The 22,747-nt window shown below is 40.1% G+C and overlaps 1 protein-coding gene across 6 annotated transcripts in view; it reads left to right on the forward strand.

The window, feature by feature from the left end:
* LOC147873945 (uncharacterized) overlaps positions 1-22,747 on the forward strand; it is a 95,085-nt gene that overhangs the window by 29,186 nt on the left and 43,152 nt on the right. For 5 of the 6 annotated variants that reach the window (XM_087347664.1, XM_087347665.1, XM_087347667.1 and 2 more), the window contains exons 3-5: positions 1,534-1,773; positions 11,382-11,515; positions 12,439-13,782. In XM_087347664.1, coding sequence (XP_087203790.1) covers positions 1,534-1,773; positions 11,382-11,515; positions 12,439-13,782 — 1,718 coding nt within the window. The remainder of the gene's footprint in view (positions 1-1,533; positions 1,774-11,381; positions 11,516-12,438; positions 13,783-22,747) is intronic. The other variant, XM_087347669.1, reaches the window with a different exon arrangement.

Here is a 22,747-nt window from a genome sequence, read left to right on the forward strand (position 1 = left end):
ACATGACGCTACCCCTTACGTAACCTCAAACTGTCATGAATATAGAAACTCAGATTCCTACAGATCGGCAGTTATATGCGTTTGAAGAAATGACTTTCGAGTTTCCTAGAAACTTTCGTAGGCCTATATTCGGCAAACTATCAGAGTGATATTGTCGTGATCTTCACATGACGCTACCCCTTACGTGACCTCAAACTGTCATGAATATAGAAACTCAGATTCCTACAGGTCGGCAGTTATATGCGTTTGAAGAAATGACTTTCGATTGGCCATGAAAATTTCAAATTCGTCTATTCGGCAAACATTCTTACTGATTTTGCCGTGATCTTGACATGGCGCTGCCCCGTTCTTGACCTCAAACTGACATGAGTATAGCCACTGAGATTCCTACAGATCGGCAGTTTTATGCGTTTGAATAATTGAGTTTCGAATTTCCTAGAAAAATTCGCAGGCCTATATTCGATGAACTCTCGTACTTATATTGTCATGATCTTGACATAACGCTGACCCGCTCGTGACCTGAAACTGACATGAGTATAGAAACTCAGATTCATACAGCTCGGCAGTTATATGCGTTTGAAAAATTGACGTTCGATTGACCATGAAAATTTCAAAGGCGTCTATTCGGCAAACACTCGGACTGATATTGTCGTGATCTTGACATGACGCTGCCCCGCCAGTGACCTCAAACTGACATGAGAATTGTGACTGGCATTCCCACTGATCGGCAGAAATATGTGTTTGAGAAAATGTCTTTCGAATGACCTTGAGAAATTAAATTGCCACTATTCGGAAAAGTCACTGTCTGATATTGTCTTGACGATGACATTACGCTGACCTGTGGTTAACCTCAAACGCACGTCAATATGGTCAGCCAGACTCCTTCAGATCCGCAGAAATATGCGTTTGAATAAATGACTTTCTATAGACCTACAGAAATTGAATGGCCTCTATTCGGAAAACCCACGGAGTGATATTGTCGTGACCATGACATGACGCTGACTTGTTCGTGACCTCAAACTAACATGAGTAGTGTCACTCTGATTCCTACAGATCGGCAGATTATATGCGTTTCAATAATTATCTCTTCTTGTCTTCTATGCGTTTCTGTTTGCTCTCTCCTTATCTTTGTTGTCTTGTCCTGTCATTTTCTCTGTTCTCATCTCATCTGTTCTCTTCTGTTCTCTCTTCGCGCCACTCCTATCCTCTCCTTTGCTCTCCTATCCTCCTCTAACATCTGCTATCCTCTCCTATTCTAACCTCCTATCTTAAGGTTAACTTAACCTGAACCAACTTAACCTTGAGCTCACTTTGACCTAACTTTGATCTAACGCAGACCTTGCTTGGACCAGCAGTGACCAAACGTAATGAGATTGTGACCAATTTAAATTAATGGCTCTCTTTCCGATGATGTCATAGTTTCTAGTTCCATAAATCTGATTTCATGCTTTTGGATTCCTTTGTGTTGTTGGGCAACAGCCATGGTGGCACAGTGACATCAGTTCGAAACTGAAGTTGTGTTCTCTGTTACAGGAGACTTAAGGCCGAGTTACAAGCACTGAGACGCAAGGGGGCCCTAAAACCTGGGCCCGGCTGGGGCCCAGAGGAGGCAAGTCCGGGAGGACGGGCATGTTCTCGCTGCAGGGCTGAATTGGGGCGCATCATGAACAGAGGGGCCTTCTGTCGTGCCTGTAGGCTCCGCGTCTGCAAGGCATGTCGGGAATATAGCGTCCGATCTACCGATTGGGTGTGTTCTGTCTGCCACAAACACATGTGAGTCTAACTAACTGATTAACTAACTAACTAAGTAACTAACCTACTCCCTGGTAGCAGAACCCGGAGGTCCAACACCGGCGACACCAAAGGCCGCACCAAAGGCCGCCCGTGCGAGTCTATGAAGTTCTTTATAAGTGTTTTGGGAACATATCTGGTGGCGTTCTCCATCATCCACAACCTGAGGTCGCGGTATGTCGTGGTAGCCCACCTGACACGGAAACTACACTGATTATTTATTTTAATCCGTCTTTTTTTATTTGTAGTGTTCTGTCTGCCGACAGGTCCATATGAACAGGATCCTTCCATCCTTTTCTCGGATTGGGACCTGTTCATATACGTTCTTGGCAGATGATCCAGAAGTGGTTTGCCATTGCCTTCTTCTGTGTGTGAATGGAGTAATTGTTGGGATGCCACGGAGAAACCGGGGAAGCCCCCGGAGGAAAACTCCGTGTTGCCTAATCCACGGCCTTGCCCAACACAAGTTATAAATTCGGGCACCGCTGGGAATCGAACCCGAGACCCCAGGATTACAAGGCCAGCCTTCTAACCGCTAGACCACCGTGGCATCACGATATAATTTTCTATTTAAAATTTCTTATAATTAAGATAATAAAATATCATTCATGTTCCATATCGATTGATCGATTTTCATTTCGGAACATTTACACAACATGTTTCGGTTTTTATAAAACCATCATCAGGTGTAAAATATATCTAAGAACTTAAAACTCAATTATGATTTCTGTAGTTTTTTGGTGATGTTTCATTACGTTTGTTTTTCCATTTTTGGGCGAAGGTGTTGTTTTTCTTAAATGTTATTAGATGTACATATCGGCCAAAGATGTAGGAGTGAGTGTCCCGATATGTCCAGAAGTACTAGTGTCTTCGAATAGGTGTGGGTCAATACTTGTGTAAATGTTCCGAAATGTAAATCGATCAATCGATATGGAACATGATTGATATTTTATTATCTTAATTATAAGAAATTTTAAATAGAAAATTATATTGTGATCAGACGGATTAAAATAAATAATTGATATAATATTCACAATATGACGCAATTACACTATCTTATGAAACTACACTGAATAAACAAAAATTAAATTGCTGTAATTTCCTGTCTCTTCGGTTCTGCGCGTCTCTTACTTCGTAATGTTAACTACAATTCTTGATATTTTCAGTAACAGCTTCTCGGTCTGTACTGTCATACCAATTATCCACGAAGCCTGAAGTGTGAATTCAAATGAAGGACATAAGAAACTGAATTCCACGCATTCCATGCTTTGTTGTGGTAACGCAAATTTTGGGAAGCTTTACCAATTTTTTGCGATATTAAAACGGAACTGCCATTACCAACATTTCATATCAAGGGAAGTGGGAGCTGCTTGCCGGCTGATATCGGATTACAATTGCTGCATGCCAGAGGCGGTCGGGGAACTGTTTTAAAGTACACACTCACACGGCACTTGAATTGTAGCGATGAAAAAACAATTTTTCTAATATCTATAATCTATTTGAAACCTATAAACTGTAAAGTATTTAAGAAAAGCTTATGTATATTTGCCTGATTTTCAGTCTTCTAGTAAACTCTACAGACTTTAGATTTTGATATGTTTGTAGTTAATGTTGCTACAGAAATACGTATATGAGATGGTTATCCACTCGTGTGGATTTTCCGTTGACCCTTACAAAGCAAGAAATCGTATGTGGACGTGGTGTAATGCCTTTGATAGTTGTGTAATATTATTTATGCTTGCAATGAAACGCGGAGTGGCCGAGCTGACTGCTTTCCTCAGGTTTAGGCGAACGATTCCTTCCGAATCCTTTATTACTCACCAATAGCTATCATCTTTACACCTTACTCGACGCAACACAACCTCAGTTGTTCATATAGACTGTCCCAAAAAGATGTATACTCAGCGGAAACTTCGCTGGCCGCTTGTCAGTCGGTTGTTCACAGTGTCAACTGTGCCACGAAGCTAACGCTGGCCATTTTGAACACCTACACTAGATTACCTAATCTACTAAGTGCCAATGACGACGTGTGTAATGGTTTAGTTTACGTATTAAAATGTATGTTTCTTATCCTCGTGGGCAATATGCTCCGACTATCTCACGGTCCTTAATTTTGTCTCCTTGATAATATTTGGTGAATAGTTTAAACTTTGGAGCGTCTCAGTATGCAGTTTCCCGCCAGGCTCGAAATTAGAACGCTGGCCTTGTAATCCTGGGGTCTCGGGTTCGATTCCCGGTGGTGCCCGAATTTATAACTTGTGTTGGGCAAGGCCGTGGTCTAGGCAACACGGAGTTTTTCTCCGGGGGCTTCCCCGGTTTCTCCGTGGCATCCCAACAATTACTACATTCACACACAGAAGAAGGCAATGGCAAACCACTTCTGGATCATCTGCCAAGAACGTATATGAACAGGTCCCAGTCCGAGAAAAGGATGGAAGGATCCTGTTCATATGGACCTGTCGTCAGACAGAACACTACAAATAAAAAATACTTTAATATTTACTCTTTTAGTAAGGGGACGGGAAGACAAAGGATTCTGGCACGCGTGGTTAGTAAGCATTCTTCAAATAAGTGTGCTCTTCATTTTATCGCGAATGAAATTCTCATTTTTGAATTTAGTTTTCAAATGTTCTAATTTTTCAACTTTCAGCTGTTGGTATAGCGTCGCAAGGTAATCTGACAGTGCACCGAAAGGAAAGCTAGGTCGATTTGGTCTGCATTGGAGCGTGTCCTTACAAGAAAAGATAAGCATATCCTGGTTAAGGTTTCCTGTCGTCTACCTCAGCTCTTCCATTAATAGGCTCGAATTGTACCTTGGAAGGAAGTAATATACGTATATATATTGTTTAGATCATCTTTCGCACTGGAGTTGCATACCCTATGTAGAGGAAGAAACTTGTTTGATTAACCAAGAAACTCGTATTACGTACTTACGTGTTGCTTTGAGGATAATATTAAAATTGTTCTTACTAAAATGGCGTTGGAGGGAGTAGATTCAATTAATTTATTTCGGAATATGGACCTGTGGCATGCTCTTGTGTACACGGTAATGAAGTTCTAGGTTCCATAAAAGGCGGGGAATTTATTGGCTAGTTGGGGGACTTAATCAAATTGTCAGTGACTCTGTTATATGAAGTTAGAAAACATTTAGAAATCTTGTAAGACTTGAGGTTCTCACAGCGGTGAGTATGAAGATTTCCGTCTTCTGGGTTGTTGCGCTGTGTAGTCTGGTCGATGTTAACCAACGTTTCAGAGGTCATACTGCCTCCGTCATCAGGGCGATGAGTATGAAGATTTCTGTCTTCTGGGTTGTTGTGCTGCGTAGTCTGGTTGATGCTTACTAACGTTTCAGAGGTCATACTGCCTCCGTCATCAGGGCGATGAGTATGAAGATTTCTGTCTTCTGGGTTGTTGCGCTGTGTAGTCTGGTCGATGTCAACCAACGTTTCAGAGGTCATACTGCCTCCGTCATCAGGGCGATGAGTATGAAGATTTCTGTCTTCTGGGTTGTTGTGCTGCGTAGTCTGGTTGATGTTAACATCGACCAGACTACACAGCGCAACAACCCAGAAGACGGAAATCTTCATTTAGAAATCTTGATTATCTTAATTTTGCGTTCGAAGCTACATAGATTACGTACTTGAAACTGTGTCGTTAAGCAGCTGGAAGATCATTCAGTCTAGACAGCTGTTCTTTCCAGTATGGTAGTGTTAAAAAAGCGTATTTCAACGTGCAAGTGTGTAGATGTGTACCGGAATTGTAAAATTTGTCTCCGAGTCTCGTAGAATAATGTACAATGACAACCCTAAATGTCTTGTGACTCTGAACAGTCCCCTTGCATGCCAGACAACCAGTTTGGCGGTGTCAGCATGCCACTCAAGTCTTTGCTCGTTTAATAAGCCAAGTAAGCGAAACTATAAATTAGATCAAGTTCAACATTCCAGAAGGACTCTACGAGACCGGATACTTGGGTCAGTAGCTCTTTCGTCTAGCGGTAACGTTATAGACTTGTGTTTGAAACAGCTTAGCATTCTAGAACACTGGGTGGGTTACTGTCAGCTTTCTTATGGTCTTTCCAGGCAAGTACAAATAGGTCAGGACTACTTCATCCCGCGTAGACTACCGTGGTTGATTATCGAAAGATTTCCTCGTAGACATCATGTCCGAGGAATAAAGTCGGAGGAACGTGAGGCTGATACTCGGGTTCCATCTTGTGGGAAGGCTAAAAATGTACGCAACTTTATCTAAACGACGATATACGTGTTTCCGGTGAGGTGTTCGAGCAATTTTCCTTCATATTCATTAGGTTCGATTTCCCTCTTCAGTTCTTTGCTTGGAGGCCAGATGTACTAACTACTCTTTAGAAGCTATGAGATGCAAAAACGAACCAAATAGTTTGGCCACTTCTTATCCGTCTGTTACGATGTTACTCGAGAATCGTTGGATTTCACGCCATTTTATATCGGGAGTACAACGAAACTTTCTTCAAAATATGGCGGTTCTTGTTTTGGTGGGATAATTACGGGCGCTTTTCTCAGTGCGGAAATGTCTGATTGGGGGAATCTCCACCAGGGGAAGTCCCGTGTGGAGACTCCACCAGTTATAGATTCCCGACCACACACGAAGATCGAATTCTGGTGACCGCGCCAGGATTGTTACGCCGAGAATACATTTTCAAAATTTGTTCTCAGCGTCTACATTTACCGAAGCTTGGCGTAAGACTATTTTTGTTTTTTTGAGATCTCTGTTTTGACAGCAGTTCTGTGAGTTTCCACGTCAGTTTCATCGGGCAGATGTCACTGCTTGAAAGAGGATTACTGTAGACAACCGTTTCCTTAATCCATACCGGAAAGCAAAACTGGAGATTTTGTCCGCTTTTCGAAGTACGCAGTCCTCTTTGCTAGATGGAGGGGAAAGAGAGAGAGAGAGAGAGAGAGAGAGAGAGAGAGACCTACAGAGAGTTCTGATTCCGATCCAAGAGGAAAAAATATGTTTGGAGACCAATAAAAAGACGGATTTAACAGCACATTGGAACAGGGTCCTTCTTAAGAATCGGAACAAGAAGGTTAATTAACCGTTATATTAGAGCCCATTATAGGTCACTATCCTGAGCCAGCCTAGTCCAGTTCGTATTCTCACACCCTGCTTCTTGGGTAAAGGATAATTTCCTATCTTCCTATATTTCATGTATATGGTAATAGCCATCTCCTGGGAAATTATGAAAGTACATAATACCCACTGGGAGCGCGTTCTTTAAATTTTTTTTACAGGCAGTTAATAGTAGATTGCTCATGGACAGCCAGTCCTGAATTTCAGGCTTACAAACATTTTCTACGTGTAACTGAAACGCTCGAAAGATGAGCGGTTGGATCGGTTATTATGAATTATCACTATGCCTTGCTTATAATGAAGCCATCGGATACGGGTTGGGTGATGGGGTTAGATTCTGACTAAATGCAAGCCTTCTGTACACCCCCGATTTTTCACCTTACCTTCTGCAATTAAATATCGACGTTTCGGGAGTTGATACGCAAAGGTATTTGACGTTGAGTATATAAAAAGAAAACTTCTGTCGGTATTCTGAATGGGGGGGGGGGGGGGGGGTAAAATCAGGAAACGTCGTGATATTAAATGTTCCTTGGCCATGGAAATTGTTCAACACAATTGTGAAATAAAGGTTTTAATTTTGGAACAAAAATGTGAGATATCTACTGTAGACGCTCACAGTACAAGATGAAATTTCTTTACAAGGCGGAACATTTAATTTTATTTTTTAGAGAAATTACGGCTTTGTCGTGACATGAAATTTAAGTTAATTCCATCGCATTTTATTCACTGTATGGTACGTGACAATATTTTGAGAGAGAAATTGAAAGTCCTGTCCACAGCCTTGCAATTTGGACCCAGCGGAATGCAATATATGGACAACACTGAATAATATGCCTATATTTGCTCCGACACGGACCCTGTTGCCATGGAGATGAAGCTCAGCGTAGCTCCAGCACACTCAATACTCTCGTTCAGATATGGGGCACGGACTGTACACGTTCCTGCCACCTGCTTTAATAAAACAGTCATATAAACAGGGGTGTGAAAAGTATGTTTCTCTGCCATTACTCCTGTTTGGAAGGTTAATTTAATATATATGATTTAATGCAGTAATTTCAAAAATTTCACTTACTTGTGGCCACTTCCACGTAAGTTATAGCTAAGAAGAGATGGATTTACGTATTTGCCTAACTTTACACCCTGAAGTTAGGCAAATACAAGACGTATTTTTAACATTATAGACCTGGGTACTAGATTAAGGTGATTGGTCAGGTTTATACCCTATCAGCTTTTCGTCATCTTCCGGGGACTGTGAATTTCGCGTTATTATTATTATAATTATTGTAATCATCATCTTGGGAGCTGCATGTTCATGAAAAATAAGCCATTTTATACTGACACGTTGTTTCGATTGATGAATTGAAGTGGATGTGGAACAAGGAAGAGTCGTGGCCAATTTGAATGTGCAATTCCAAAATTTGCCTGCAGGAACTTGATAATGACAAGGTTCATCTGGATGGCCGAATATCGGGCTCAGAGTCGAACATGGGACCTCCCGAGTGTAAAACTGGAGTTCCAACTGCACATGCGTAATATTTGGTTGGGAAGGCGTCTTAAACTTCTGAGAGCGTTGTTTCACGACTCAGCTGTTTTCTTATATGAGAAAATAATTTGGAATCAGCATTGTCCAGGTAGAACGCGGAATTGTTTGTGCAAAGTATTTTTAAATGTGCAGCGTAAAAAGAAACTGTTAGTATTACGAGACAAACTCGAAACCGTTTTCGCCATTAAGTATGCTCAGAAATTCCGCTGTGTCATGCAACGTGACCTATGTGAAGTATACAGACAGTCGGGCAAAGAATTTTTACTTTGTGCTGTGGAGATGTTTTCTGCGAGTCTTAAGAAGCAGTTATCATTAGCATCATTTAAGCGGGATTGTTGTTGTAACAGTTCACATACTTCGACGAATTGTGGGTTGAAAAACCTGGTCCCAGAGATAATACTTCCAGGTTAATGCTCTTTATATTCCAATTTATTATTTACTTAGTGTTCTGTCTGAGGACAGGTCCATATGAACAGGATCCTTCCATCCTTTTCTCGGACTGGGACCTGTTCATATACGTTCTTGGCAGATGATCCAGAAGTGGTTTGCCATTGCCTTCTTCTGTGTGTGAATGGGATGCCACGGAGAAACCGGGGAAGCCCCCGGAGGAAAACTCCGTGTTGCCTAGACCACGGCCTTGCCCAACACAAGTTATAAATTCGGGCACCACCGGGAACCGAACCCGGGACCCCAGGATTACAAGGCCAGCGTTCTAACCGCTAGACCACCGTATTCCTATGCGCGTTGTTAATTAAAGTCAACGTTACCAGTAATCAAAGAAACGGAAGTTAGGTTTAAAAAGGTTATTTTTTTTTGAAAATGTCTGCACGAAGGATCACTGCAGGATATTTCACGTCAAGATTTCTTCCTTCCTTGTGTGTTCGTCATTTATTCCATTCGTTATTTGGGAAGTGTTTATCTGTGCCAAGTGCTCATAGAGTGACAAAACAGCTGATATGGCCGCACCGATTTCGAGCTGTGACAACAGAATACGGTTTCAAGACGAGTCTCTTAAATTAGACGTGTTTCTAGGAATGAAAACTGCTTGTATACAGAAATACTGAAGACGTACAAATCGATATACTGTTGAAATGTCGCGAATCGTGAAAATTTTCGATTCTCCTGGGCTGAGTCACGCGATGTCTGCGATAATGAATACCTTGTAGCTGCCGTCTGTAAACAATATGACAGATGACTAACGGTAAGCGACGGGGTATTAGGGTAATATTTCTTAATATCCTACACATTATTATGAGGTAATAACTTTCGTAGTAGGTCACGGAGTTATAAATGGAACTCGTATATTAACTTTGTATTATACTCCAAAATTCAGGACAGGAAAAGTGATATTTATGGTGTACGTTATCTTGGGCGTTGGAATTATTTAGCGTCTGTCAGCAAAGATAAGCTATTAAGTCTTATGTATCTTTCAATAAATTATGCATAAGAAATTTACTTCCTGTTCAGTGATTGTTAGGGGCAGGTTTCCACGGTTGTATAACCTGAAGCTAACTCCCCTCCCCTAGAAGTTATGCAGATGAAGAAGTCAGACCAATAAATACAGCGATAGATAAATTATATTGAAAAGTGTATCTAAACCTTCAAAGTAAATACGTTTTTTAATCAGATTGTTTCTCGAGGAGGTAAGTCGTACTTAATGGTCAGGAAATTCCTCGACTTTTATGGAACTCGAAGGTTAATTTCTGTGTTCACAATCGCCCACCACTGGCATTTATACTTAGCCATAGGAATCCATTTCAAATCCTCACATCCTGTTTTGCTGAGATCCATTTTAATGTTATTTTCCCTTATGAGCTCAGGTGTTCCAAATCGTCTCTTATCTTCAGGTTTTCCGACTAAAATACTCTGTGTATTTCGAATCTTCCATATTCGTACTACATTTCAACCCATCTTATAAATCCTACATTCGGTTACCCTAATAATATTTTGTTGAGGGTAGGACTGAAAGTTATTAAGTCCCCTGCGATGCAGTTTTCGTGTATCTTCTGATATTTTCTCCTTCTTACGTCCCAATATTCTCGCTACTCTGTCTTTATAAATTGTTCTGAACTGAATTCAGAGGCTTTGGTGATGGAGGCAGAAAGCACATCTGAAACGTCGGTCAGTTTCTTCGAGACTGCACGGCCCAACATCCCAGAAGGCAGTGATCTTTGGGCCGATGTAACCATTCTTTCATCTCAGTCCACGCTAAAACGAGTAGTGATGTTGAACCGTAAGAATTTCTACAGTTATCACTGATTAGGTCCCCTGGTCTGTATCAATTCATAATCCATTTTGAAACGATTAATATTTTCGTAGACAATTGACAGAATTATAGATGAGAAATCAGGCGGATTTTTTTAAACTAATGCCCGATATAAATCGAGCAGAAACTTAACGTTTATGGTTGCTTACGTCCTCGTTCACAGGCTATTCCTTACAAAAATAAAGTTAACCTCGTAAAGTGACGGTGTCCAGTGTGACGTACTGCCTGACGATGTTTGCGAAAGAACATTTTTGTTTACCAGCAAAGAATCATAATTTTATTCCTCAGAGAACAAAGAACTATCGAATCACTCTTTCCGTATCAGTTATGTTTGAGAAATGGCCGTACGGAATTTCTGAACACTGCTTCTAACATTGCACGCAGGCGAATTTTACAGAAGACAATAGTTGCCATTTTCCGGAACAAGTCCTTGTGCTGTGTTTGCATTTCTTAGAAATGTTTGTATTTGTTGGGACAACGCAATTTATTTCTAAAGCTGTTGTTATATATTTACTTTTATTTCCACCAGATGGCGTAACGGTTTACGATCTCAACTCCATCTAGTGACTAGTTAGAGTACTTTGAAGCGCTGTACACTCAATACCAAAATGTTGTGTAGAATAACATGTTTACACAACACGCACTGTGCTAATAAAGAACTGTTTGCTTCAGGGAAATACAAGCAGCAACTGGTGAATGGATGAATGAGTATGTGAGACGTCCAAGTCGACGTCGTGACAACAGAGTGTATGTGCCTGCAGCTGATCTCATCAAGAGAAGCATTCGCAGGTCATGGACCATTTCAAGTGAGTATGGGGATCATGGATTGATTGGAACCAATTGAATGTCTAGGTTTAGGGGTTAATTAATAATTATGTATGAAGTGCAGTGGTTAGTATTATATAACAATCTCTAGATTTGTGTTGGTAGTTGACCAGTCTGAATGTTAGTTAGTGAAGGCTTTTGTTCTTTCTTATGGTCTCTACAGATGAAGTTGTTAACATTTTATGTGCTTTCTAAATAACAGAATTCCTTCACTTCTTCTACTGTGTCTTTCCCAATTTTGATATTTAATGGATCATTATTCTAATTTCTTCCGCTCCTCATGACTTTTGTCTTGCTTTTGTTTATCTTTAAGCCGAATTGCTCACCGAGTAATCTATTCATACCATTCAATAATTTCTCTACATCTTCCTACCTTTCAGCCAAAAGGGCAATATCATCAGCGAACCTTCTCCGCTTTTATTAAGACCACCTGATGCTTATAAATACTGTAAATAACTCGTCTATCTTATACTTCAGCCCTGCCCTACCTTCCTCAAGATTTCAAACATCTTATTCAATTTTACGTTGTCATAAGCCTTCTCAAAGTCTACAAATGCCATAATTGTATCTTTATTTTTCTTAATCCGTCCTTCTATTATTAAACGTAAGGTCAGAATTGCCTCTCAAGTACCCATACTTTTTCTAAAATCAAACTGATCAAAACTCCCGATGATGTAATTTTCTACGATCTCCTATTACTGCCTTTCTCTTGGGTTCAAATATTCATCCCAACCAATCTTCTTCTTCTTCTATGGATCTCTGGTCCGTATTCGGTCCATGGCCTCCTCAGTTCTCCCCTTGAGTTCGGTTCTCTGTTAGATCCGTCTGTCCGAGGCCTTGATCATCCCAACCAATACTATTTAAAAACTACTGGTGAGTATATAATGCGTGTTTCTTTCTTCAGATCCGTCACCTCGTTGGTCTGCTCTCAGGGGATCAGCTGAGCTGCGAGTTTACAGCAGCCTCCCGCGGCACCAAGACTGTTCCTACCCGATTCTAAACTATCCCCACTATTCATCTGTACCTCCGCCAGATTCTGATACCAGTGAGAATCTTCCACCACTGACCAACAGTCTCATCAGTCCACCTCCATCTTCCCAACAGCAATCCTTGCAGTCAGAGAAATCAATTAGCGAAGAAAATGACAAACCAATTATACCACCATTGCAAGCACATGTTCCAGAGCAGGAACTACCACTGAGTTTCAGAGACCGTGTCAACTCTTCACCATTACCCATGATGACGAGACAGAGACGATTCTCTCCCAACAGAGACTGTGTCATTCAGGGTACAACCAACCAGGAACAGTACTTCAGCGATGGTCGTTTTCATCCAGGAGAAAGGGGTAGGGGATTCCTTAACAGAAATACAAAGTCTGAATCTGATCATGAGTACGGGGTGCCAATCACATCTACGCCACTTACAGACCACATGATTCATGATGGTTATTCATCATCCCCAACTTGTCGTCGCAAAGAGCTACTGAAGCATCCGAAATTTGGTGATGTAGGTTATTGTTCTTCTAAGGTAGTAGTCCACAGTAGGCAATATGGTGATGTCAGACAGTCCTTCAGCGACGATTCAAGTCCAACCCTAACACGTAATAATACGTACGTTCAACTGGACGAGAAGAGAAAGTCTGTGACTGAACACGATTCTACGAAAACTTCCGTGGTTATTGAAGATCAGAAAAGGAAATCTGTGATTGGACATGATGATAGGAAAGGTTCGGTGACTGATGAAGAGCCAAAACTAGAACAAAGAGGTGCTTCTGTTTGTTTGGAATCTATGAAATTAAGTTCTAATAATCAGAGTTATGTAATTAATTCAGCGTCAGATATTTCTCGAGGAGACTTGGCACCGGTGAAACCACAACGTCGCCATCCTCTGATTAGAAACTCTGAACGTACTCCAATGTTCAGTCACAATTCACGTACAATTAGTTCACTTGGCCGTACAGACATGTACCACAGTGGAAGCATTGCTGTGGAATACAGTGGAAATAGTGATAGTGGAGGAGAAGTAATGGCAACACCTCCGATGCCTAGTCGGAGATTTGGCAGCGTGTCTTCTGCGGGGAAGAGAAGTGATGATAGGCCGTTGGAAGAATCACCAGGTCCTGGAGGTTCATCCCCCGCCTCCATAAGAGCCAGCTCCGGAGATGACATCACGGATGCAGAGCCTCTGTTCCGCAAAGTTACCATCAAGAAGAGACGTCAGGAGACTCGTCGTTTGCTAGATGGAAATGGTGAGTTGACATTCATTTGACTTCTTAGATTTCCTGACTGCAGGTCATGTCTAGATATAAAATAGAGATATTCAAAAGAGAGATCACATTTCTGCGGTAAGAATATAGTTAGGAAGACAGTTGAAGAATATTGTTTATGATTGATTGAAAGTGGGATTGTAGATTGCAGACATATAAAATATTTTGCCTGCTACCGTGGTAAAATTTTGTAATGCCTCAATTTATGTTTTCTCTTGACCCTTCTGGCCTCTGGTTGTGAGACCCCTCTGCTGCCCATCATAATAATCCGTGGCGTAACAGCTCCAGAGAGCCAAAGCCGACTAGCTTGGCTGCTGGCCTCACGTTCACATGCCTAAGCAGAGGTGAATGATCATCCAACCAGATATAGAGTGACGTGTGGTCAGCACGACGAACCCCCAGCCATTGCTAGTTTTCATGACCAGATTACGCTACCCATCGTAGCTCCCCAATTTCCTCACGATGCTGGGTTGGCACCGGTCCCATACAGCGGTCGGAAATCTCGGGAGAAATTTCTTTCCGCGAGACTCGAACCAGCGAGCATTCCGTATCATCGGTCCGAAGCATGATGCCTCAGACTACGCGGCTACGGCGTGGGACTTGCTGCCCATCATTTTTCACCATCTAATCATTGCTTCCCCGAAGAATGCAATTTTAAGATAAAAATCTGCAAAATTTAAAGATTGGATTGGTCTTAAATTTTACTGCTAATTGTTTAGGTATGTGTTTGGGTATGCATGAAGAAATGAGAAAGTTCAAACATTTGTTGTGTTGAAAATGCAATTTTATGAAGTTGCTAATTTATGTTACCCCTACGTTTGGCCTTGCTTTATTTTCGCAGCAACCCTTAATTGTAAGACCATAATAGGTGTCCGTTATCTGTATTGTATTGTGACTAGTTCATCAGAAATAAGAGTAAGTAATATTTTTAACAGATTAGTTCTTGAGCGAAGTGAATTCCTTTATCTGCTGTTGATTTTAGTAAATTATTTTATGGAATTATTATTTGTTGCTGTAGAAGGGTTTTAAATTGAAGTAGCGGCAGAGTGAACTGACGAATTGGACCAATTATTTTTCTAGTTGCTAGTCAGTTTGCTAATTAACAGATACAGCTGTTGGCATCATACTGCCAACTTTGGAAAGAAAAATTGCAGCGTAAAGTATAATTTTGATATGATTGGTAAACTTAAAATTATCATAATACCATTTATAACCTAAAAATTTTGCGCTACTCAAATCCAGTTTTAGATGACATTTCTTTAGACGCCAATTAAGTCAAACCGATTCAAGTTTGAAAGAAATTAAGGTTATTTTGCAGTAATTTTGGTGGGATCAAATCAATATAATTCAGTATACCGCTTTGTTATTTTAATCAAATTTATTTCGGATGTTAACTTACTCTTGTATCTGCTTTATACTCGTAAGTCAGCATGATTCAAACATGTTTGCATGTGCTCATAGTGAGTAATATATAATATGGAGGGTGCAACAGGCTTTGTTATCTTTACTGCTTCACTGTGTAGATATAACACTACTAATTTATTGATTACTTAAATGTCTAACACAGTAGTTCTTCATTACATTAAAGTTATGTTTGAAGTAGTCCATTTCCTGAGGTGTGTTTTATGGAAGTGACGTTTTAGGAGTAGACGCTAATCATGTCTCGATGTGATTGGTCACTGTTTTGACATATTATTAATTGATTTTATTTACCTGTTATTACACAGACACAGTCTCCTGCCTCAATGAATTAATAATTATTTATTGATTTTATTTTGTATATTTATCGCAAAAGAAGCCATGACATAACTTAGGCAGCTGGATGTTGGGTTCGATTCCGGGTGACTTTAAGTGAAATTGAAAGGAAGATGTGTGGATGTATTGTTATGGAACACACAAAGATAAAGAAAAGAATGAATTGAAGGACACGAATTATTGTATTATGATATCTGCATTGTTTTTATTTTTGAAATTGTAGGATTATTATCAATGATGAATTAATAAGGCTGTGGAATGAAGTGACCGTCTTCGAAAAAAGCCCTGTTCAGGATAGTAGATATCTGGGCTAACATTTGAACCTGGGATCTCCCAATTGCGAATCAGATGAGGGAATGGGAGGGATGAAAGACGAGATAGAGAGAAATGACGAAGAAAATTGTATGACTTTTGATTGCCTTCTTCTCCATCAGGGGCCTCCGTCTCTATGGGCTAACAAACACTGAACACCTGCCACTGTAAAGCACCACTCGTTCGATGGTCGTACAGAGGTTTGTAATTGGATGTTTAAACTTACCGTACTCGTGCTAGAGAACTCGCATCCTGTCTATATATACTGCCCACACAGCACCTTTGTACTGGAATGCTGTCTATCTTACCAGTTTGAAGCAAGAAATGACGGCATTGGAAGTCTGCTGGACGGTACAGGGATAGTGATTTGCGATGCTAATGATGCTTGTTACGAATGTTACAGGAACTGAGAATAATAAATAGGTTTTGTGTATAGTTTTTAGAGTTGTATCATTTCGCTTCAAGGCTATCTGCCACTGGTAGGTAAAAAGGCTATTGAAATTCTTTAAGATCCACATAACCGACCCCGGATTTTTCTGAAAACAAAATATTACAGACATTTTTTTACGAAGTTTTCAGCCTTCCAGTTGGAATGCACTACAAGGGGATGGGGGTTTGGATTAGTTTTTAGATACAAATAAAGGGAGATTTTGACCGATCTGAATAGGACATAGAACTCTTAAAATGTTCAATAAATGAATATAATCCCAGATAACAAAATTAATTACTTAAGCAATAACCATAAATAAAGCAACATCGTCATAAATAGGAGATCTCTGCGTATGTTCATTATCTAATTTTGTAATTGGCATATAGACCACTCTGCAATTAAACAATAATGATGACTAACATGTTTCAACAAATTCCTCAATCCTTACGGTCATATAGTGGAAACAAATTGTTAAAATGTTTACATCTGTAATATTATAATTTATGTGAAATGTATGTTATAGTTCATTAAATTGAATTTCTCTCTCTCTATCTCTCTCGCGCACACACACACACGCCCGCCTAAGAAATGTCACGAAGAAAAATTTAAACCTGCGTATAACAGATTAGACTTTTTCAGCCTTGTGATTTTGTGTTCTCAGTATTACGAACAGCGTGTGGCACGCCTGAATCGTGATGTTTAGACTACCCACGCAACTTTCTCGACAGATAAGTTGCCCAAACTGTAGGCGTTTCTGTCTCGTGTTGGGTAGTAAACTTGAATCGTGTGTTATGGGAGTCTGTAACACAAACTTGGTTTGTTGAAACTGTGGTTATGTGGTCGTCTCGAAATATCGGCTAAGTTTGTGAACAACAGTTTTATGGCAGGGGAGAATACGTATAAGAAACAGACGGATAAGGATACTTACTTGAGGAAATGGAAGGTAAAACAATTCGAGAAATTTTTCTGCATTTGAGTTTTATGATTCTGAAATGTGTTTTTTGTAGATACAAATCTATTGTTGCATATGTAATCACGTTACTTATTACCGAAATGAAGAGTCAGGAATTATTTTTCTTTGTATTGCTTTAATTCACCACATCGAAAAAAAGCGAACAAAAGTTTGGTTTATAGATTTTATTGAAAGAACCATTTTATATCGTATACCAGAAGAAGTAGGGTAACGAAAAACATACGAGAAATGTTCGAAGGCAGGGATTAAGAGAGATTCCGAGTAAGGATAGATGAGGAAGATGTTTTATTTATATATATATTTTGTATATAAAATTACTATTATAATTTATAGAAACGAAGAAGGGGGCAAAAATGTTTCTGTGGAAATGGCTTGGTGCAAACGAAGATCCAGTCCACATCTCACTGCATATTTTTCTGTTATCGATTTTAATATTATCCTCCAGTGTATGTTTGTCTCGAAGGCTTCTCAGTGTTACCTGGTAGATACTGAGTGACATTTCAGAGGAATGTATTGCCTCCGTCATCAAGGATGTTTGTTGTTGGTAGATTTTGAGTGGAAACGGGCGACCATTTCGGAAATTCTGACGCATTCCGTATTCGGTGAATTATTTTCCAAAGTGACCATTTTTCTTAATCAGGAAGTGCCGAGTGGAACAAATGTTCGTATGGGTCTGTAGTTTTACCACGGCTTGGTATTTGTGTGTCCCCCCCCCCCCTCGAATATGGGTCGTAATTTTTTTGTTTCCAGTTTAAATCATTTGCCCTGCTCACGGATATCACAGTTTTAATTTAGGTGATTAAATTTACAGCTGTTGGCCACTGTCTTTTACATCTGTATGTAGGTCAGTTTAATCGGTTGAATGGCATGTTGTTATATTCGGCTAATGGCGTAGGTGTTGTGTTTTGCGGTAAATGTGCACTATTAATAACACCCTAATTAACGAAGGACCTTGGGCAGTGTTCCGAACTACACCGGAAAATTACTGTTTTTGTAACTTTAGACCATCGGATCTTTAAACGTACAAAATATAGTTTTTTTTTACGGTTGTGAAAGTTCGTCTCTTACTCTGCGTGAAGAACGTTTTACTAATGGAAAAGGCCCGTTGAAAGTTAGTAGAAAATTATATTTTTGTGGTCTCATCCCTTTCTCAATTTTTTTTATTTATCCCTTTTGTAACTTTGTCAACATCCATTCTGTGTCCAGTATTCCTTTCATCTTTATTTTGACCTAGAACGATAATGAAAAGTATGAATTTGGAAGGACAGTTTAGCACTTATGAAAGCTGCCTAATGTCAGCGGCACTTTTTGCTTTCATCTATCCTCATTATTGTTACTTTTTAAGCTTCTGTGAGCGCAACCAAACAAACTTTAAACTGATGCAGCTAGGGTTAAGTCTCAGCCTATACAGCATTGTCCTCGTCTCTTATTGTCTCAGTAATGACCTCGGCTAACATTTCTGCAAACAAATGGCGACAGACATGCATGGACGGGCCCATAAGGAGATCTCCTTGAACCAGTGTGTGAAGAACGCAGAAGGAGATCTGAATCCTTGGTGTGTGTCTGAACCGCGCGTTGGAATTTCCGATTACAGGCGCGGACGTAAGCGAATTACGAAATGAAGTTGGATCTTCGGGGACTGGTACTTGTAAGAGCACAGGATGGCTACTGAGGTAGATGACCTTCGATAGTGCTTGACCGCAGAACTTGCCGGCCAAAACAAAGCGCGTGACGTGATTGTGGGAGTCACGGTCAGGATCACGGTATAAGCCGACATTCCGCCTACACCCGGGATGTTCACCAGCTCTTGGTGCCACTTGGCTCTAGTACAGTTCACCCGATGTCACGTACACACTACGGGCGTATCAGTGCACTTCTGTTTTCCTTGTCCTCAAGTACGTTAGCTTAATTCTTCAAAGCCAAAGCTCATCTAAATAATATTTAAGAATTCAGACCGTACCGCGAAGAAAACAACTGTATAACGCTATTTAAGGAAATAATCCTGTTTACATTGAGAATCATACGAAACAGAATAAGAAATCCAGATTTATTTCTTATTAAAGCAGGTGGTACATATAATTACCGAGGATTGTAATTGATCTGTGTTCCTGAGGTAGCTGTTTCGAGTCTCAGCCGAGGTTTTATTAGTCTAGTCGTTCCTGGCGAGTGCTGGTGTAGGAGGAGACGATCGCTTCCTCTCTAGTCCCTCCCAGTTTAATGTACCTAGTTAATCTTGTGTCTAATCGGATCTTAACAGCATCTGTTGTGTATCAAGAGAAGATCGCCACTATAGTTAGGTTAGAGCTGGTAGGCGGGCCCAGTCTTCTGCATAGGGAACTCAGCTTTATAAATGATTGTGATTTAACATTCTCTGTCTTCCATTCTAAGTTCTTGCAACTGAGTCATTATTTAGAAGCTGATGTTTACTCAGATGGTTAAGAATTTTGTGTCATTATGTGGAACCTGCTTGTTTATCTTCACAAGAGCCAGTTTGTCTCTAAAATACAATGAACAGTGGAGAAGACCCAGACCTCTATAAATAAAACAGGGTTATCGTTACAAATATGTTTTAATAATGTTTGGGAATGGTTTCGCTGTCTGTTCTGAGAAACTCAATGAGCGAATTGACCGATCACTGAAAATTAAATCACGTGGTACACATAATAACCACGAATAGTCGTGGAGGGTTAAAAGAACAGGAATGCCTCGACAGCTTCCTGTCATATGCTTCCCACTTCATCGTTCATTCACCTGTCATTCGACGCTGAATAGTCTGTAAAATTATTAACAACACAAGTAAGCAGCAACGGAATTAAATAAAGTGTTTATTATATTAATTTCTTATTCGTAGACATCGAGTGATTATCTATCGATAAACATCGCTTCATATAATCCATTGTTCCACTGCAAACAAACTTTCTTGTATGATTTGAGATAGCTCAGTCTAGCCTGATAATGTATATTTTTGGAGTAATTTTATAAGAATGACTAAAAAGTACATTTTATGGGATTATCTGTGCGTGAATAAATGACGTGCTTTCATTTTCTCGCTGGTTTATAACCTCACTTCTTGTGAAAGTCATGGATTACTATGCAATCAAAAGCAATCTTTTCAAGAGACTTATGGAAAAGGGTGTAATCTATTCTCTCGGAAATGTCTTTAAAATAACAGCATTTAGAGTAAATATACAGAACAGAAACTATGCTGTGATGGTCTGTCATTTAATTTCCAAGTAAAAGTTAGGCTGGCTCGGAGCGTTCTTTTTTTTTTTAAACAAAATTTCTACATTTGCTCATTCGCTGACGATAAGATGCAGTTACGAATTACAGTTATTAAATTCTTGTGAGCACTGTTCATTTCAGTTATCTTTTCGTGTGTCGTAAAAAATCCTTAAGATTAAAACACGTAGAACTGTAATTATGCCAGTTGGTTTCTATGAATAAGAAGAAACTTGATTATCTGCTTCGATGGAACAGCACAGAATATGTTTGCTTATGAAAATATTTGAAAATGGATGTGAGTTGCTAACAAGTAGCTGGATCTTTATAATTTGTAATCTTTTTCAAAGTATTGTACGTTTTCTTTTAAATCAAGAAAGATGAGATGGGCTTGAGGCGTAGCACAAATGAGGGAAATGATAAATTTATACGAAATTTTGTACGGAACAACACGCAGAAGGGGCCAGTTGGAACAGGCAGGCCTGTGCACAGGACTATAATATGATCGGCAGAGAGATATGAAGGTTCATAATTTTATAGTTTACCCAGAATAATTTTGAGAGGATTATCGGATGTTCACAACAACACGTAGTCCCTAAATATGGTTTTGGAGTTAACTTCAGGTTGCATTGACCGATACGTCGCGCGCCGAGTTGTTAACATTTCGTTTCTACTAGGTTCCGTGTTCGAATCTAGGTCTAGAGACTGTGGCTTTTGTTGATTCGCATTAGGCGACTTCTTTCCACGCCTTTCCAATTCATTATTCATTGTTCATCGTATCATTCGACGCTGTATAATGCCAATTAATTGATAGTGTCATTAAGTGAACCAATCGCTGGTAACTGACATGTCTTGGGATGTAACAGTAGATTTGTATGTGCAATGAAATGAGATATGGTTCAAACCAACAAAGAACACGAAGATGGCTAACTTCTGGGATGTTACTCCGTGTAGCCTGGTTGATATTGACCGACGTTTCAGAGTGCTGCGTCCATCAACAAGGCGAATAAGGAGGCAGTAAGCAATCCTGAAATGTTGGCAAACTTCTTACCAGACGACCACGAGCCACGACATCCCATAAGACAGTTATTTTTATATTTATCGCCGTGGGATCCTGAAATCTCATCCAACAAAGAATACGTTCAAAAATACACTTTTACACTCCTGTAATGTCTTACTGTGTGCGTATATCTAGTCTTAATAGTATCAGTAATTACGTCGTGTCTGTGGGTCCTCGAATTCTGTACAGAGACTGACTAGTTTGTTTACGGTAAGTGACGATTATCTTGAAGGAGACTGTCGAAAGCAGTTGGAGAAATTTTCCTACTTTTGCTTATCTCTCACACAACAAAGTTAGCGAGCGATATGTGCGACTTTCTGCCCCAGTTAACGCTTGGTTCGGTTGTGGCATACTTCCACAATCACTCGCAATGCTTCAGCCGTCCTTGTTAAGTATTCGTTACTGATCAGTTCCGGCAGTGGAAGATCTCGATAAATCAATGACCCCCCCCCCCCCCCCCCCCCCCGCGCGCGCTTCTCTACTTTGCAGACACTCAGCAACTTTTAGATTTGACCCTTTGAAACCGAAGCTCGCCAAATAGTACGTATTTAAGAATCCAGTCCGTACCGCAAAGAAAACACTACACTTCGCCATTATAAAAGTCAGCTTGTTAATGTTGTTTAAGGAAATAATCCCTGTTTACATCGAGAATCATACGAAATCTATAAATAGAAAACGAAGATTTATTGATTGTACAGTTACTATTGGGCTTTAAAAGGTTAAATGACCTCGTTGCAGCCTTTATCCTGGTAAAGGTGAAAGGGTCGGTGCGATATCTTTCGAAAATAAAATTCTGTCCAATACACGACTGATAAACCCTGATCTGAACGTATCTGGCGTTTGAAAGTAAATTAAATTGCCATCTCTTGATAGTGAAGTTAAATGAAGGCAGTATAAACCTGAAAATGTATGATACCGCTAGGCTCCGTCTGTTACCATCTGCTGTATTTTCGAAACGTGTTTGCGCTGTGTAGTCTGGTGGATGTTTACCCGACGTTTCAGAGTTGCTTGCTGTCTCCATCATCAGGGTGATTACAGAGACAGCAGTCACCTTCTACATTCGTCTTGCTTTCCTTGTCCGATGCCTTCAGAATTTTCTCCGAGGCTGTAGCTCGTTCGTCCATATCGTACACTCATCTCTGAGGAATTTCTGCTTGTAATAATTTGCTATTTATGGAGTTTAATTATTAGAAAGTAG

This window comes from Zootermopsis nevadensis, unplaced genomic scaffold (assembly GCF_977971745.1).
Source record: "Zootermopsis nevadensis isolate Lab colony 2312 unplaced genomic scaffold, Znev_1.0 Znev_ptg000012l, whole genome shotgun sequence".
Classification (NCBI taxonomy): Eukaryota; Metazoa; Arthropoda; class Insecta; order Blattodea; family Termopsidae; genus Zootermopsis; species Zootermopsis nevadensis.